Genomic DNA, 16987 nt, shown 5'->3' with positions numbered 1-16987 from the left:
TACAACACACGGCCGTACTACAGTGAGACACGAACAGCACTGAAACGGATGAACCCTGGTGCCGCTTCCAAGCGTACAGCCGTCGTGAACAACATATCTGCCCTCTTGAGTGTGGAGCTAAAAAACCAGTACAGACAGGTCATTTCCACTTCTCTGGTGTGTTCTCGTATGTGCTTTCAGTCGTTGAAACCTGCATTGTGAAATACTTTTTTCTCCATCTTCAAATGGGTGCACCGGTCTTGGAATACATTTCCGCCCAAACGTCGACATTACCTGTTTTGCTCCTTAACCTCTCAGGGATCGTTTCCTGCATTTTGTCCCCGTTCAGAAAAATCATCTTACGTACACATTCGTTAGAAAAAGGTGTTACTGGCGATTTTAGTCTCCTACAAGTTATTGCGCGCCATAGCCTTTCACTCCTAAGCACCCCTATATTACGAACCACTGACTCCTTCATACTCTCCGCATACACTATGTGATCAAAAGTATCCGGACACCCCCAAAACATACGTTTTTCTTATTATGTGCATTGTGCTGTCACCTGTTGCCAGGTACTCCATATCAGCGGCCTCAGTAGTCATCAGACATTGTGAGAGAGGAGAGAGCAGAATGCGGCTTTCCGCGGAACTCACGTACAGCACAAAAGCGTACAGGCCAACCTCGTCTGTTGAGTGACAGAGACCGCCGACAGCTGAGGAGGTGCGTAATGTGTAATACCAGACATCTATCTAAACCGCATCGTGATCCACTACAAGTACTATAATAGTTAGGCAGGAGGTGAGAAAACGTGCGGAGTCCATGGTCGAGCGGCTGCTCGTAAGCCCCACATCACTCCAGTAAATGCCAAACGACGCCTCGCTTGGTGTGAGGAGCGAATTGGACGATTGGTGGAAAAACGTTGTGTGGAGTGACGAATCACGGTACACAATGTGGCGATCCGATGGCAGGGTGTGGGTATGGCAAATGTGCGGTGAACGTCATCTGCCAGCGTGTGTAATGCCAGCAGTAAAATTCTGAGGCGCTGATGTTATGGTGTGGTCGTGTTTTTCATGGTGGGGGCTTGCACCCCTCGTTGTTTTGCGTGGCACTATCACAGCACAAGACTTCATTGATGTTTTAAGCACCATCTTGCTTCTCACCGTTGAAGAGCAAATCGCGGATGGCGATTGCATCTTTCAACACGATCGAGCACCTGTTCAAATGCACGGCCTGTGGCGGAGTGGTTACACGACAATAACATCCCTGTAATGGACTGTCCTGCACAGAGTCCTGACCCGAATCTTACAGACACCTTTGGGATGTTTTGGAACGCCGACTTCGTGCCAAGCCTCACCGACCGACATCGACACCTCTCTTCAGTGCAGTACTCCGTGAAGAATGGGCTGCCATTCCCCAAGAAACCTTTCAGCACCTGATTGAACGTATGCCTGCGAGAGTGGAAGCTGTCATCAAAGCTAACGGTTAGCCAACAGCATACTGAATTCCAGCATTACCGACGGAGGGCGCCACGAACTTTTAAGTCACTTTAAATTGAGTTCCGGATACATTTGATCGCATAATGTAGATATTCTCCACCTGAGTACTGAACCAGTTCATATAATGAAGGCTTTTACGACCGGATGCCATAGCTGCTGGTAAACCTTTTGGGATGCGAGGTTGTGGTCCAAGAAACTCTTCTGTTTTTGACGTTTCGTCCAGGACTGCGCTGGACATCCTCAGAAGCGCCCCTCCGCTGAGTCTAGCCGACTGATCTCCTCTGTCGATATGTGGCGAATACAAAATTCCGTGTACGTATAGTAAGGTTTGTACCAGGAGGAGCATAAATACACGGCTAAAACAGCACAAAAATCTTTGCCCGCTAGGATAAACAGAGAAATCAGCCGTAGCAGAGCATACTCTTTAGTCAGGAAACTACGAAGTGAAGTTTTCTGAAACAGAAATTTTATCTACAACGTCAAGTTATTATCCACTACTAATAGAGACGCCCTTGAAATTTAAAAGCATCAGGGTAATTTTTATAGGAAAGAGGAGGCAACGAAACTCAGCGACATTTGGGCAATAGCTCCGCAGAATCGCTGGACAGTTTCATCTCTCACAAGAAGACAATTGATGGTTAAGTTTATCTCTGACAAGGATTATGTCTGTTCCCGTGTTATTTTGACCCCGCTATATTTCCTACAGTATTTATGTCGCTCTCTGACGTCCGACCGGTTAGTCGGCAAGAGCCAGCGGGGGAGCGCCTCTGAAGATGCCCAACGCAGTCTTGGACGAAACGTCAGGAACAGAATTCTTAGACCACGACCTCATATTACGAAAGGTTTACCAGCAGCTATTGAACCAGCTGACAACAGTGGTCTTGCGTTCCTCGTCACCATCAAATCGTTGTCCAGTTACCCATTGTTTGTCGCTGGGTGCGAGGTCGGAGCTGTAGAGTCGGTGGTGGAAAAACTGCCAATCGAGATGCCGAATCTCCTACTCCATAAGAGCAGTAGTGTGTGGACGCGCAGTATCGAGGTGATGGGACTATACCGGGAACTGTTTTACCGCGCTGTAGATTTTAATGAGCGTCTCATCTTGCTGAGCATTTCGTAGAATGAGGGACAGTCAATTGAAAACTGAATACCCATCACGCTGGACCATGGAATGGTTCCATTCAGAAGTAAGCATCACACACGTTAAGACATTTACCGCCCCCACTCTTCCTCGTGTGACTGAAACCTACGTCCACGCATGTCGCCAAAGATGAGAAAATCGCTGAAGCATATCCTTCGTCCGATTGGCAGAGTGGAGGCAGGCGTAATCGTGCAACAGGATGAATCCGTCCGACAGCCCGAGGGCAAACGGCAAATCCAACAGTGGAAACATGGAAACTTCCCACATCTCTCCCTCCTCCTCCCGCCGCCCCCCCCCCCCCTCCCGCCAAAGAACTCCAAAGCTGTTCACGCAAGTTCGTGTAAGGTCATGATGATTTTCTTCGATTGCAGGTGCCCACTGCCCGTCGAGTTCCTCCAGCGTGGAACTACAATCAATACACAGAACTATCACGACACTTTGCAGTAACTGCGACGCGCCATAAAGTCAAAACGCCCTGGAATGCTGTCGAACGGAACAATTTACATCTACAAGGATACTCTGCAAATCACATTTAAGTGCCTGGCAGAAGGTTCATCGACCCACCCTCATAATTCTCTATTATTCCAATCTCATATAATGTGCAAAGAACGAACACCTATACCGGCCGATGTGGCCGAGCGGTTTTAGGCGCTTCAGTCTGGAACCGCGCGACCGCTATGGTCGCAGGTTCCAGTCCTGCCTTGGGCATGGATGTGTGTGATGTCCTTAGGTTAGTTAAGTAGTTCTAAGTCCTAGGTGACTGATGACCTCAGATGTTAAGTCCCAAAGTGCTTAGAGCAATTTGAACCATTTGAACGAACACCTATATCTTTCCGTGCGGGCTCTTATTTTCGTCATTTTATCATGGTGGTTGTTTCTCCCTATGTAGGTCGTCGTCAACAAGATATTTTCGCATTCCAAGGAGAAAGTTGGTGATTGAAATTTCGGAGAAGATACCTCCGCAACGATAAACGCTTTTGTTTTAATGGTGTCCATCCAAAACATCATTTCAATGACACTCTCTCCCCTATTTCGCGATGATACAAAACGTGCAGCCCTTCTTTGAAGTTTTTGGATGTACTCCGTCAGTCCTAGCTGGTAAGGATCCCACACCGCGCAGCAGTATTCAAAAAGAGGGCGAACAAGCGTAGTGGAGGCAGTCTCTTTTAGATTTTTTTATTTGAACTGCGGTTGAGTACTGTGATTTGTTTGTGGATCTCAACACGCTATAAACAAAGCACCGTAATATTGGAATCGTACAGTTTGGTTATGAGTTGTAACATTAGTTATAGTGCCACGTCAACGGTGAGAACATCGGCTAGCGTGAATATGTCTGCAAAACACCTCTCCTCTATTTTTAAGTAGGTGGGCAGCTCGCAGACAATTGCTCAGATGCTTCCTATTTTTAATTCATACTATAAAAACATATCATGAAAAAAGTAATGAAATGGATAAGGTATTGGGCAGAAATACGTTCCTATACGGTCCAGTCGCATTAATGTAACCGCCTGTCAGATGCCTGAATAGCCACTTTTTGCAGCGTGGACGTGAAACAAGAGTGTCAGTGAGGTTCTGGAAGATACCAAACGGATGTGGAGCCATGACGACTTCATTGCCATGGGCTGCTGCACTAGGTTTCTCGGTTGAGGATCCAAGGCGCGAACAGCCCGGTCGAGGTTGTCCCATAGCTTCTCAATTGGGTTCAAGTCAGGATCATCTGGTGGCCGGGAGAGTACGTTAAACTCGTCGGAGTGCTCTTCGAACCATGCACGCACACAGAGATCTGCGTGGCACATTGCATTGTCCTGTTGTTGGATGCCGCCGCACTGAGAAAAAAGACAAACTGCATACTGCATCTCCCCAAGAAGAGATGCATACTTGTGTTGATCCATTGTCCCCACCCAGAATGACGATAACATCTATAGAATGCCACGAAATCATTACCCACACAAAACAGCCTCTCCTCCGGCCTGGACGCTTCCGAAGATTGTTGCGGGGTATTTGCTTTCTAAGAATTTTTTTGCATATTGCAGCTCCGTCAGCAACTGTCCTTTCTGTCAGTTGGAGCATAAAAAAGACCACCTGTCACTGGGCAGCGATCATCCAGCTGGGATAGTGGTCTAAAAATTCCGGTCTTCGCCGTCAATGAGCAGCAGTCAGCATAGATGAAGGAACCAGACTCTTTCTGCAGAAGCCCATACGAAGCAGTGTACGCTGAACGATCATTGAACTGACACTGTTGATAGCCCCTTGGTGGATATGGGCGGTCAACTGCACAGTTGCACGTCCGCCCCCCCCCAGGCATCTCCGCGTCGGTCTTCGATAGCGCCATTTTGCCGTCAACTTTATACTGTAACCACGGCGGCACGCGAACAGTTTAGGAAATGCTTCCACCCTTGGCCCGAAAGATCATATCGTTTTGGACGTGAGATAAATTGCTCCGTTCCCGCATTACGACAACGACAGCAGTGTTTCCCGCATCCCCCACCCGACGTGTTTTATAAACCTTCCACTACTAGTCTCGCACCGGACGTTTGTGAATGAACACTACTTGTTGATATCGCACATAGATGGTTATCACGTTAATGTAACTGGATCGTGTAGCTTAGAAGCCACCCTCATAGAGGTTTGGGAGTTTTGGTTATATTCAGGCCGCATAATGCGTCACACAAGCAAAGGCTTCGTGCGAATGGTGTACAAAAGGTATTGTTTTTTCCTTACAGACTGGGCATTGATGGCCGCAACTGTCTTCTGAGGGCCATTTGCGAGGCTGCGGAAAAGCCATTCACCAGGGTTGGCGGGCTGGCCGAAGACATCCTCCACATCCTGCTCACGTAAGTATCGTTACCTATCCTGTATGGGTCTTGATGTATGAATATACCCTATCGAGTCACAACCGTATGACCATCTTGGATGCGACATCTTCTGTGTGCTTCTCATTATACTAGGGTTGCCCAGAAAGCAATGCACCTCATTTTTTTCTCACCCGAAAACAATGCTACGAGTACGAAACGTTACGTATGTGTTATTTGAAGTCTCCTGAGTGAACGCCCCAAGTTTTGTCACTTCCGACAGACAACGTAGCTGCAGGACAGTTTCAAAATGGTGTCTATAGGTGAGGTACGTTACAAACAACGTGCCGTCATTGAATTACTGACTGCAGAGAAAGAAACTGAGGGGAATATTCAAAAACGCTTGTGCAAAGTCTATGAAGCAACTATTGTCGACAGAAGTAAAAAAAAAAAAAAAATATGTTCAAATGTGTGAGAATTTCTAAGGGACCAAACTGCTGAGGTCATCGGTCCCTAGACTTACACATTATTTAAACGAACTTAAACTAACTTACACACACACACACCCATGCCCGAGGGAGGACTCGAAACCCCGGCGGAAGGGGCCACCCAGTCAGTGACATGGCGCCTCTAACCGCGCGGCCACTCCGCGCGGCACAGAAGTACAGTTAGCCGCTGGGTACGGAGGGTGCGGTCTTCAAAAGGCGGTTCGGTGGAGCTCCACGATATGCAGCGGTCGGGGAGACCCATCCACGGCTGTCACACCCGACAGCCCTGGCCTAGCCGCCTCGCACTTCCACTTATGTGGGCCATTAAAGGATGCCATTCGTGGAAGACATTTTGAGGACTAAGAGGAGGTCATTCACACAGTGAAGCACTGGCTCCGCCACCAGGACAAGGACTGCTACAGACAGGGCATACACGCCCTTGTTTGGAACCAGAGGAAGGCCATAGAACGGGATGCAGATTACGTGAAAAAATAGGGCGTCTAGATAAAACACCATTCTTTCGAGTATGTAATTCTCATTATGTGCAATAAGGAACTGTTGAAGAAAAAAATGTGGTGCTTTACTTACTGGGCAACTCTCGTATTCATCCCATTGTCTGCGCTTGTGAAGTGTAATGCACGTGGCATATTCGTTAGCTGATGTAAAGTGGTGGTGGTGGTTAGTGATTAACGTCCCGTCGACAACGATGTCATTAGAGACGGAGCGCAAGCTCGGGTTAGGGAAGGATTGGGAAGGAAATCGGCTGTGCCCTTTCAAAGGAACCATCCCGGCATTTGCCTGAAACGATTTAGGGAAATCACGGAAAACCTAAATCAGGATGGCGGGAGACGGGATTGAACCGTCGTCCTCCCGAATGCGAGTCCAGTGTGCTAACCACTGCGCCACCTCGCTCGGTCTGATGTAAAGTAGGCTATAAGCAAAATACTGGAATAGTGAAAGCAAATATATTGTAAAAGTCCCAAAACTACGCCTTTTTGTCACATACTTTCGTAATAATATTTAGATTTAAGCAATTACCATATCTGTTAAAGAGTTGACAAATTCCCTCACGATAAAGTTTTGCTATATGACATCCCAGAAAATGACCATCTTAAAATTCTCCGTTGGAGTGAAAGCGCTGTGAACCAGGCTACACTATACAACAGAATTAAAGGGCTACTTTTTCAAAAGCCCGTAGTTGTTCCACTTTGGGACGCAGAAGTTTGACATTTTGCTTAAAGGTTCCTCGAACCTTCCTCTGTAAAAGCAAGAGCAGGGTGCCTTGCTACGTCGTCCTTGCAGACGCTTGGAATAGTAAGGTGCCCAAAAATGCGAAAAAAAGGCCACAGCTCAGAAGTTCATGTAAAGTTTGATGTGTGTTAATGATGTCAGGGAATTGCAACACATTACAGCCCAGCGTCACAGTGAACGTGTCACACGATGGCGAGATCGTGACACCTCTTTTTACCCACATTTAACTCCTTTTTTTGACCCTCTGCGCCGGCCAGGGTGGCCGAGCGGTTCTAGCCGCTTTAGTCTGGAACCGCGCGGCCGCTTCGGTCGCAGGTTCGAATCTTGCCTCGGGCATGGATGTGTGTGATGTCCTTAGGTTAGTTAGGTTTAAGTAGTTCTAAATTCTAGGCGACTGATGACCTCAGAAGTTAAGTCCCATAGTACTCAGAGCCATTTTTTGACCCTCTGCGATGGAGGCGTGAACGGCGACGCTCAACATTGAAATCTAGCGGTTCTCTTACGACTTTGACTAGGAAACGATTTCAGACACACCACCGCTCAGAATCGACACGAGAAGGCCTGCGAGGGTGGCATATACGGTGTCAATGTAACCACCCCATTCCTCGGGGAGGCATTCATACAGATTTCACGATCGAAAACGACAGTTCTTAGTGCTATAAGCAACAGCATGGCGTTCTTGGCAACCTTTGACGCTGTTAACACCACCGGACCTCTCTGAAGATGGGGTTCTGGCCCCACTGAACGTGGTCCCAGCCCTCTGAACTGCAGCGGGACCATTATTTTAGCTATCGTGTACAGGCGGGAACTACTAGGAACCGGCCCTAATCATTCGACGAAAATTGAACGTGATATGAAGCAGCAATCATCGCCCCAAGGGAAAGAGGGATGCGACATTGACATACACTGTGAGATCAAAAGTATCCGGACACCCCCAAAAACATACGTTTTTCATATCAGGTGCATTTTGCTGCCACCTACTGCCAGGTACTCCATGTCGGTGACTTCAATAGTCATTAGACATCGTGAGAGAGCGGAATGGGGCGCTGCGCGGAACTCACGGACTTCGAACGTGGTCAGGTGATTGCGTGTCACGTGTGTCATACATCAATGCCCGAGATTTCCACACTCCTAAATATACATAGGTCCACTGTTTCCGATGTGACAGTGAAGTGGAAACGTGAAGGGACGCCTACAGCACAAAAGCGTACAGGCCGACCTCGTCTGTTGACTGACAGAGATCGCCGGCAGTTGAAGCGGGTCGTAAAGTGTAATAGGCGGACACCTATTCAGACCATCACAAAGGATTTCCAAACTGCATCAGTATCCACATGCAAGTATTATGACAGTTAGGCGCGAGGTGAGAAAACTTGGATTTCATGGTCGAGCGGCTGCTCATAAGCTAATAAGCCACACATTACACCCATCAATGAGAAACGACGCCTCACTTGCTGTAAGGAGAGTAAACAATGGACGACTGAACTGTGGAAAAACATTGTGTGGAGTGACGAATCACGGTACACAATTTGGATATCGGATGGCAGGGTGTGGGTATGGCAAATTCCCTGTGAACGTCATCTGCCAGCTTGTGTAGTGCCAACAGTAAAATTCGGAGACGGTGGTGTTATGGTGTGGTCGTGTTTTTCATGGAGGGGGCTTGCAACCCTTGTTGTTTTGCGTGGTACTATCACAGCGCAGGCCTACATTGCTGTTTTAAGCGCCTTCTTGGTTCCCACTGTTGAAGAACAATTGGAGGAAGGCGACTGCATCTTTCAGCACGATCGAGCACCTGTTCATAATGCACGGTCTGTGGCGGAGTGGGTACACGACAATAACATCCCTGTAATGGACTGGCCTGCACAGAGTCCTGGCCCGAATCCTAAAGAACACCTCTGGGATGTTTTGGAACTTCGTGCCAGGCCTCATCGACCGACATCGATAACTCTCCTCAGTGCAGCACTCCGTGAAGAATGGGCTGCCATTCCCCAAGAAACCTTCCAGCACCTGATTGAACGTATGCCTGCGAGAGTCCCCTATCATCAAAGCTAAAGATGGGCCAACACCATATTGATTTCCAGCATTACCCTTGGAGGGCACCATGAACTTGTAAGTCATTTTCAGCCAGGAGTCCGTATACTTTTAATCACATAGTGTGGTGTGAACAGCAATGTGTCTCTTTAAGACACCCCAGTTCGAATGATTTTCACCGGTCCCTAGTGGTTCCAGCCTATACTCGAGAGCAAAAATTGCGGTCGCGCTGCACTCCAGAGGGGTACGATTACGTTCAATGGGTATGCAGTCCCACAGTATCTTTAAAGGGGGGTTGAAAGTCTGCAGGTGTCAGTAGTGTCAAAGGTTTCAACGTTTCCGACCGCGAATTGTGCAGAAATCAACGCCCCAAGCAAAGGGCTGGTTTTATTGACACCATTTAAGCCACGCTCTGAGGTTTTTGTCTGTCGATTTTGAGGGGAGGTGTGTCTAAGATCTTTTTCTTGTCCACCCACAGTAAAACTGCCTTGTTTCAACGCTGGGTGTCACCGTTCATACCCCTCCCCATAACGTAAGTATCAAATTCAAATGGTTCAAATGGCTCTGAACACCATGGGACTTAACATCTATAGTCATCAGTCCCCTAGAACCTAGAACTACTTAAACCTAACTAAGGACATCACACAACACCCAGTAATCACGAGGCAGAGAAAATCCCTGACCCCGCCGGGAATCGAACTCGGGAACTCGGGCGCGGGAAGCGAGAACGCTACCGCACGACCACGAGCTGCGGACCGTAAGTATTAAAAGAAGGTATGAAATGTGGGTAGGAGGGCATGTGACGATCGTCCCATCATATGACACATCCACGGTGGCGTTGGGTAGAACTGTGATGCAATTTGGTGATAATGTGACACCATTAACCCACCTTATACTTCTGATGAACTTCTGAGCAGTTCCAAGCGTCGCCGTATCCGAGGGTGTGGTCGCAGGGCGCCATGCTACTGTCCCAGTACAGAGAAAGGCTATCGGCAGATTTGAACCAAATATGAAACCTGCATCACAGAGGAAGTCAATTACAGGGTTTCGAAAAAGTGATCCTTTAATTCTGTTGCGCTGTGTACTTTGTCAAGTGCATCAGGAGGTAGAAACCACTTGGAGTCAAATGTGGTCTGTAGGGCGGATGGCATTGTGCTAAATCGCAGAACCCGTAATACGAACACCGCGTCGCTCGTACACGAACTCCTCTTATCAATTTTCTTAATGCCTTCAAAACTGCTTTCTTCTCTCCTTGTTGAGCGAGGCGATGTAACGGAGTATAACTGAGCGCTATTTCGTCACTGCCTGAGCCTAGCAAATGCTACGTTCAGTAGGCCTTTCCTTCCGCATCGTAAGTTCAGAAAAAACAGACAGCTTATGAGTTTCGTGATTCTCAGAGCAGAATCTGAGAAAGCAACGAGCATACAACTTCTGATACCCTAACTGTTTACTGATGATCTGCGAAACACTCCGAGACACTTGCGGAAACTTGTCCGTCAGTTAATATATCACGAAGCATTGATTTTCACCAATTATTTTGTCAACATTTTCCTACCAGCACGTAGCTGACCACAGATGATGGGTCACTTCGATTATAAAGTTAAACATTTGTCCTTTCTCTCTTAAACAAAGCACTCTATTGACGCACGACAGCCTCCATCATCATATTCGGTCCGTATATAACCATCTATCGCGATGAATGTCAGCAAACTAGATTTTTTGTCAGTGAAGACAGTATTACAATATTTATTTCACGTTTGTTGCGTTTTACAATTGTAACAAGCTTTTTGTATTGCAGGCGAACGAGAAGCGATGTGTATATCTTGCTATCAAACTTACAAGCTCACTGACGTACTGCAAGAAGTAATTTAGCAACTGTTATGACCCCCTTCGCTCCCCTTGCGATATGGAAAAACAGGTTGCTTCAGGCGCGAATTCAAGGAGGACGTCAGAGGAGTCACCACCCCCTCCAAGGGACAGTTTATCAGAACCATTTATATTTTTACATACAGTGTGTGTAAGATAATGAGTTTCTTTTACAAATTGATAATTGGAAGGAGTATTTATTCAGACAGCTAGGTGTAAGAAACGTTACTCTTCCTGCGGAGCTATGAACATCGCTCATTTAGTTACCAGTATATGTCAGACAATTGAAGCAGCGAGTTATAATTTTTTAAATATCGAACTGCGTTTTATGTCACATAGTTGATTTATTTAAACGAACTGTGAACAAATCAGTTTAAATAAAACTTCTGTCTGCTATCTAAAAAAAAAAAGTTCAAATGTGTGTGAAATCTTATGGGACTTAACTGCTAAGGTCATCAGTCCCTAAGCTAACACACTGCTTAACCTAAATTATCCTAAGGACAAACACACACACACCCATGCCCGAGGGAGGACTCGAACCTCCGCCGGCACCAGCCGCACAGTCCATGACTGCAGCGCCTTAAACCGCTCGGCTAATCCCGCGCGGCTCTGCTATCTAAAATTAGGTGGACGGTTATAAATGTTCGAAGTCTTAGGGACGGATGCAAAATGCTGTACCGAAATTTGCTGAATTGACCGAGCGGCAAGTTTCCTCGATGTGCTGTTTGAAGTTTTGTTCGGCTAGAATGTTAAATGCTTCCTTCACTGCATACAACGTGGGGATGCACAAACAAACGGATATTGACATGGAAATAACATGCTCTATACATCCAGTGAGTACACTGCCACATTGCTGATACTCGGCGGATGCCGAAATGACATCAATGAAGCACCCATGGCTTGAGCCGCGAAATATCGTGGCCGAAGGGCTCCAAGAGCCGTTGCGTTCTTACGTGATGAACGACGACTTTGACAAACAAATAGTTTGAGAAGGTGCTGCGGTAATAGAGGAAGATCAGCAAAAGGCGAGGGTACGGAAGCGTTTGTTTCAACTGCAATATACACTCCTGGAAATTGAAATAAGAACACCGTGAATTCATTGTCCCAGGAAGGGGAAACTTTATTGACACATTCCTGGGGTCAGATACATCACATGATCACACTGACAGAACCACAGGCACATAGACACAGGCAACAGAGCATGCACAATGTCGGCACTAGTACAGTGTATATCCACCTTTCGCAGCAATGCAGGCTGCTATTCTCCCATGGAGACGATCGTACAGATGCTGGATGTAGTCCTGTGGAACGGCTTGCCATGCCATTTCCACCTGGCGCCTCAGTTGGACCAGCGTTCGTGCTGGACGTGCAGACCGCGTGAGACGACGCTTCATCCAGTCCCAAACATGCTCAATGGGGGACAGATCCGGAGATCTTGCTGGCCAGGGTAGTTGACTTACACCTTCTAGAGCACGTTGGGTGGCACGGGATACATGTGGACGTGCATTGTCCTGTTGGAACAGCAAGTTCCCTTGCCGGTCTAGGAATGGTAGAACGATGGGTTCGATGACGGTTTGGATGTACCGTGCACTATTCAGTGTCCCCTCGACGATCACCAGTGGTGTACGGCCAGTGTAGGAGATCGCTCCCCACACCATGATGCCGGGTGTTGGCCCTGTGTGCCTCGGTCGTATGCAGTCCTGATTGTGGCGCTCACCTGCACGGCGCCAAACACGCATACGACCATCATTGGCACCAAGGCAGAAGCGACTCTCATCGCTGAAGACGACACGTCTCCATTCGTCCCTCCATTCACGCCTGTCGCGACACCACTGGAGGCGGGCTGCACGATGTTGGGGCGTGAGCGGAAGACGGCCTAACGGTGTGCGGGACCGTAGCCCAGCTTCATGGAGACGGTTGCGAATGGTCCTCGCCGATACCCCAGGAGCAACAGTGTCCCTAATTTGCTGGGAAGTGGCGGTGCGGTCCCCTACGGCACTGCATAGGATCCTACGGTCTTGGCGTGCATCCGTACGTCGCTGCGGTCCGGTCCCAGGTCGACTGGCACGTGCACCTTCCGCCGACCACTGGCGACAACATCGATGTACTGTGGAGACCTCACGCCCCACGTGTTGAGCAATTCGACGGTACGTCCACCCGGCCTCCCGCATGCCCACTATACGCCCTCGCTCAAAGTCCGTCAACTGCACATACGGTTCACGTCCACGCTGTCGCGGCATGCTACCAGTGTTAAAGACTGCGATGGAGCTCCGTATGTCACGGCAAACTGGCTGACACTGACGGCGGCGGTGCACAAATGCTGCGCAGCTAGCGCCATTCGACGGCCAACACCGCGGTTCCTGGTGTGTCCGCTGTGCCGTGCGTGTGATCATTGCTTGTACAGCCCTCTCGCAGTGTCCGGAGCAAGTATGGTGGGTCTGACACACCGGTGTCAATGTGTTCTTTTTTCCATTTCCAGGAGTGTATATTATTACGATCCTAACGTGAGCTTACGGGAGGTCATTGACATCACTCTTACATCTGTCTGGCGAAGGGCGCTCGGTCAAAAGTTTCACACGTACCACGTGTCACTGCCTTAGAAGTTGATTGTGAGCGGTTTTATTCGGGAAGTTGCTTTCTGCAAATGGGTTGTGAATAAGTCCACTCTGGATACCTTACAAAGTGTATGTGATCTGACGAACGCCGGCTGCGGTGGTCTCGCGGTTAAGGCGCTCAGTCCGGAACCGCGCAACTGCTACGGTCGCAGGTTCGAATCCTGCCTCGGGCATGGATGTGTGTGATGTCCTTAGGTTAGTTAGGTTTAAGTAGTTCTAAGTTCTAGGGGACTGATGACCACGGATGTTAAGTCCCATAGTGCTCAGAGCCATTTGAACCATTTGAACCATCTGACGAACGCTGTTTACATATTATGGTACAGTGATCGGTCATAATTGGCATAACTAGATCCAGAGAAAATCCTAGGTGGGTACGATATGTCGATCATCAAAGCGGTTGGTTCATTACTGCGGGGTATGGTTTCATTGGAAATGAAATCAATGGTCCACACTAGTTCGCAGGTACTCTGCCACATGAGATGTATTGAGCTTTTACGGTTGGCAATTTAGGTGTTCTCCTCGAAATTGTCTGTCTAGGTATTACAGGCCGTATACGGCTGGAACACGATGGTCGCGCAGTCCATTCTGTGCGTGATGTTCTGCAAGAACTGAACAACATATTTCTTGAAAGACAGTTAGGGCATTGTGGTTCTCAGGAAAGAGCCACATGGTCGTTCAGTTTAATACCAGTAGGCTTCTTTCTGTGGAGATATATAAAGAATCCTGCTTACGTTACCGAAGCAAAAACTCCAGATGATTTCAAACAGCATATCGAACAAGGTTGGCATTTCTTGACACCGACTACTGTGTGTACAGCATGTTACACCCACATAAAGATGTGCACATTTCTAGCAGCCGAGCTAAAATTTATGGAATTCTGGTTCGAAGTTTTTCGTACACAGTTGATATCAATCCAACAGCTACATGATAGACTTTACGTTTAAAAAATTAAGAGTCGTTGCTGTAGCTCTCGGGAAAATAATTGAATAAACTATATTCATAAACCCGTAGGAAGAGTAAAGTTTCTTCCATAGACACGAAACTACCAACGTACCTAACTGATAGTATCACATCGGAAAGAAAATAAACAAAGACACCACTGAAGTAACGCAGAAACTGCCGAAACATGTTCAGGTAAATCAAAATTAATAGATTTTTCTGCCATAGTTACAGCGATTTGTTAATCACTAAAGTAAAGAAATTGTTCATTTGTATTATTACACTGAAATACTTATGTTTCTACTGTTATTACTGTCACAATCTTAGGCATCTGTGTCCTGTTAAAACTGGGGATAGGAGAGGGGTGGTGGACGATCACTGTGGACGTAATCTACATTCTGATCAGCAACCAAACACTATGGAATGGTGACGTGGGCAGCACTCTCATCCCTAGTCCTGCAGTAGAGACGTTGAGGATGAAGAGTATTCGGAAAAACGTCCGAAATCACTCTGTGACCTCCCGCAGAATCAAATGCAGGATCTGCGCCTAGGTTGCTTTCAGTACAGCTCTCGTATTGTTGACCGAAGGAGGGTCAGGAAGGAAGCTTCTGGTCTTTCAGTGGGTCACATAGTGACTGTTCCAGACCCCTGCTATGTCAGCCGGGCGGCAGGCACCTTTTTTTTTTTTTTTTTTTTCCCAACTGGTCGGCTGTTTATAATTTTATTACATGGAACAGTTGCTGTTGTGCAGCTATGTTTAAAATATTTTATTTTTACTTTTATTTTTCTTTCATCTTTCATTCCAACCCCGTATGGGAGAAAGCGGACACATAGAGAACGTAAGATCCTTTTGGATCTTATGGTAACTTACATTATTTGCTTGGAACTTTTTTTATGTGTTCAGTGAAAATTATTCTTTTTTTTACTGTTCTGCTTCGATTTTCCAGTCTTCTCTTATTTGCTTCTCATCTAATGTTCTTTCTCGCTCTATGCGATTTGTGTTGGAGGATGGTATGAACCTGGCAATACCTCTAGTGCTAATGGGAAACCTTCCTAAAACTTCAGCGAGGGTCTATTAATTTACAGTTCCTTTGTATCCTTCTCAAGTTTGTTTCAGTTGCCATCTTCTTATGTTTCTTTCTTATGTAGGTGCTCCTAGTAGTTGTTCTATATTGTTTTCATTTGTGTCTGTATGAGTATTAGTTGCTGTGGTTCGGGTGTTGGTTGCCTTGATGCGTGTTTTGATTATTTTGGGCGGATATGGTTATTTTCTATTTGGGAATGTGAATTTAGTGTGTGTTTCTTCTAGAGAATTTGTGTTCGTAGTTCTGTCGTTGAAACGATTCGCTCCTATCCTGGCTATAAGTTGAAGCTATTTTCAGCTTATGGTTTTGTAAAGGTGTTCTGGTATATCATGCTACTTGTAGTTCCAGGGTTCATCCTGACAGCAGTTCTAAGTGTTTTTCTTCCTGTTGCCATTAATTTTTGAGAATATTCCGGTTTGCTATCCGGACTGGGATCGCATATTCCATAACAGGACGGATAATGGTTTTGTGCGTTTATATTTTTGTGTCAGTTTAGCTCCTCTACTTCGTCCTTCTAGTGTTTTTCGTAGATTTAGGCTGCTCTGGGATTGGATGTGATGTCTTTAATGTGTAGGTTCCAACAGAGGAGTATGTCCAGTGTGAGCAACAAATATTTGCCCATGTCTTTGACTTTTATTATTTGACCCCATAATGTTACTGCTGCATCAGCGGGTTACTGTTTTTTGTTTTTTGTAGTATTAAAGTGGCTGACGATGATTAGCTGCGTTATGGAAGCATTGAATTTTATTTTCCATTTGACAGGCATTCATTCTAGTTTGTCCGTATACTCATGGGTCTGCTGACTGATGTGTTTTGTTATTTGCTCATGTCACCAGTACGCAGTGTCGTCTGCGTAGAGTTCAGGTCTCACGTCCCATCTGTTTGGTAGCGATATGTCGGACGTATAGAGTGTGTATAGCAGTAGAGAGATGATTGATCCCTGTGGTACCCCTTCCACTGGACTGAAAATACATGATGCGGCTTCCTTTACACAGGTTGCCGATGGTAGGTTGTCAAGTGTGTTCGAGATTAGAGGTGTCATCTTCGGTGCTATGCCCATTGTGAGTACTTGACAGTACGAACCCTTGTGCCACACTTTATCAAAAACCCTTTCTATGTCCAGGAACCGCAGGTACACTGCAGTATACTGAGTCCTCTTGTTAACCCGCTGCATAGTCACATTACGGGATCAACTGACGAATGGGTTTCGTGGAAACCTGCTTGCCACTCATGTAGGAGTTTGGCTTTTCCGCGTCCTTGGTTAGTCTATTGTTGATGACGGTTTCAAAAAATTTTCCTTTTACTGGGAG

The 16987-nt window shown here is 46.8% G+C and overlaps 1 protein-coding gene and 1 non-coding gene across 2 annotated transcripts in view; one reads left to right on the top strand and one right to left on the bottom strand.

The window, feature by feature from the left end:
* LOC124622724 overlaps positions 1-16987 on the top strand; it is a 33357-nt gene that overhangs the window by 15452 nt on the left and 918 nt on the right. Inside the window, exon 3 of the mRNA XM_047148514.1 lies at positions 5337-5447. Coding sequence (XP_047004470.1) covers positions 5337-5447 — 111 coding nt within the window. The remainder of the gene's footprint in view (positions 1-5336; positions 5448-16987) is intronic.
* Trnaa-cgc lies at positions 6733-6805 on the bottom strand. Its single transcript has one exon. It is a non-coding gene; the product is annotated as a tRNA-Ala (tRNA).

This window comes from Schistocerca americana, chromosome 7 (assembly GCF_021461395.2).
Source record: "Schistocerca americana isolate TAMUIC-IGC-003095 chromosome 7, iqSchAmer2.1, whole genome shotgun sequence".
NCBI classification, from domain to species: Eukaryota; Metazoa; Arthropoda; class Insecta; order Orthoptera; family Acrididae; genus Schistocerca; species Schistocerca americana.
Note: the sequence above shows the minus strand (reverse complement) of the source record. Positions and strands in the feature narration are given on the sequence as shown.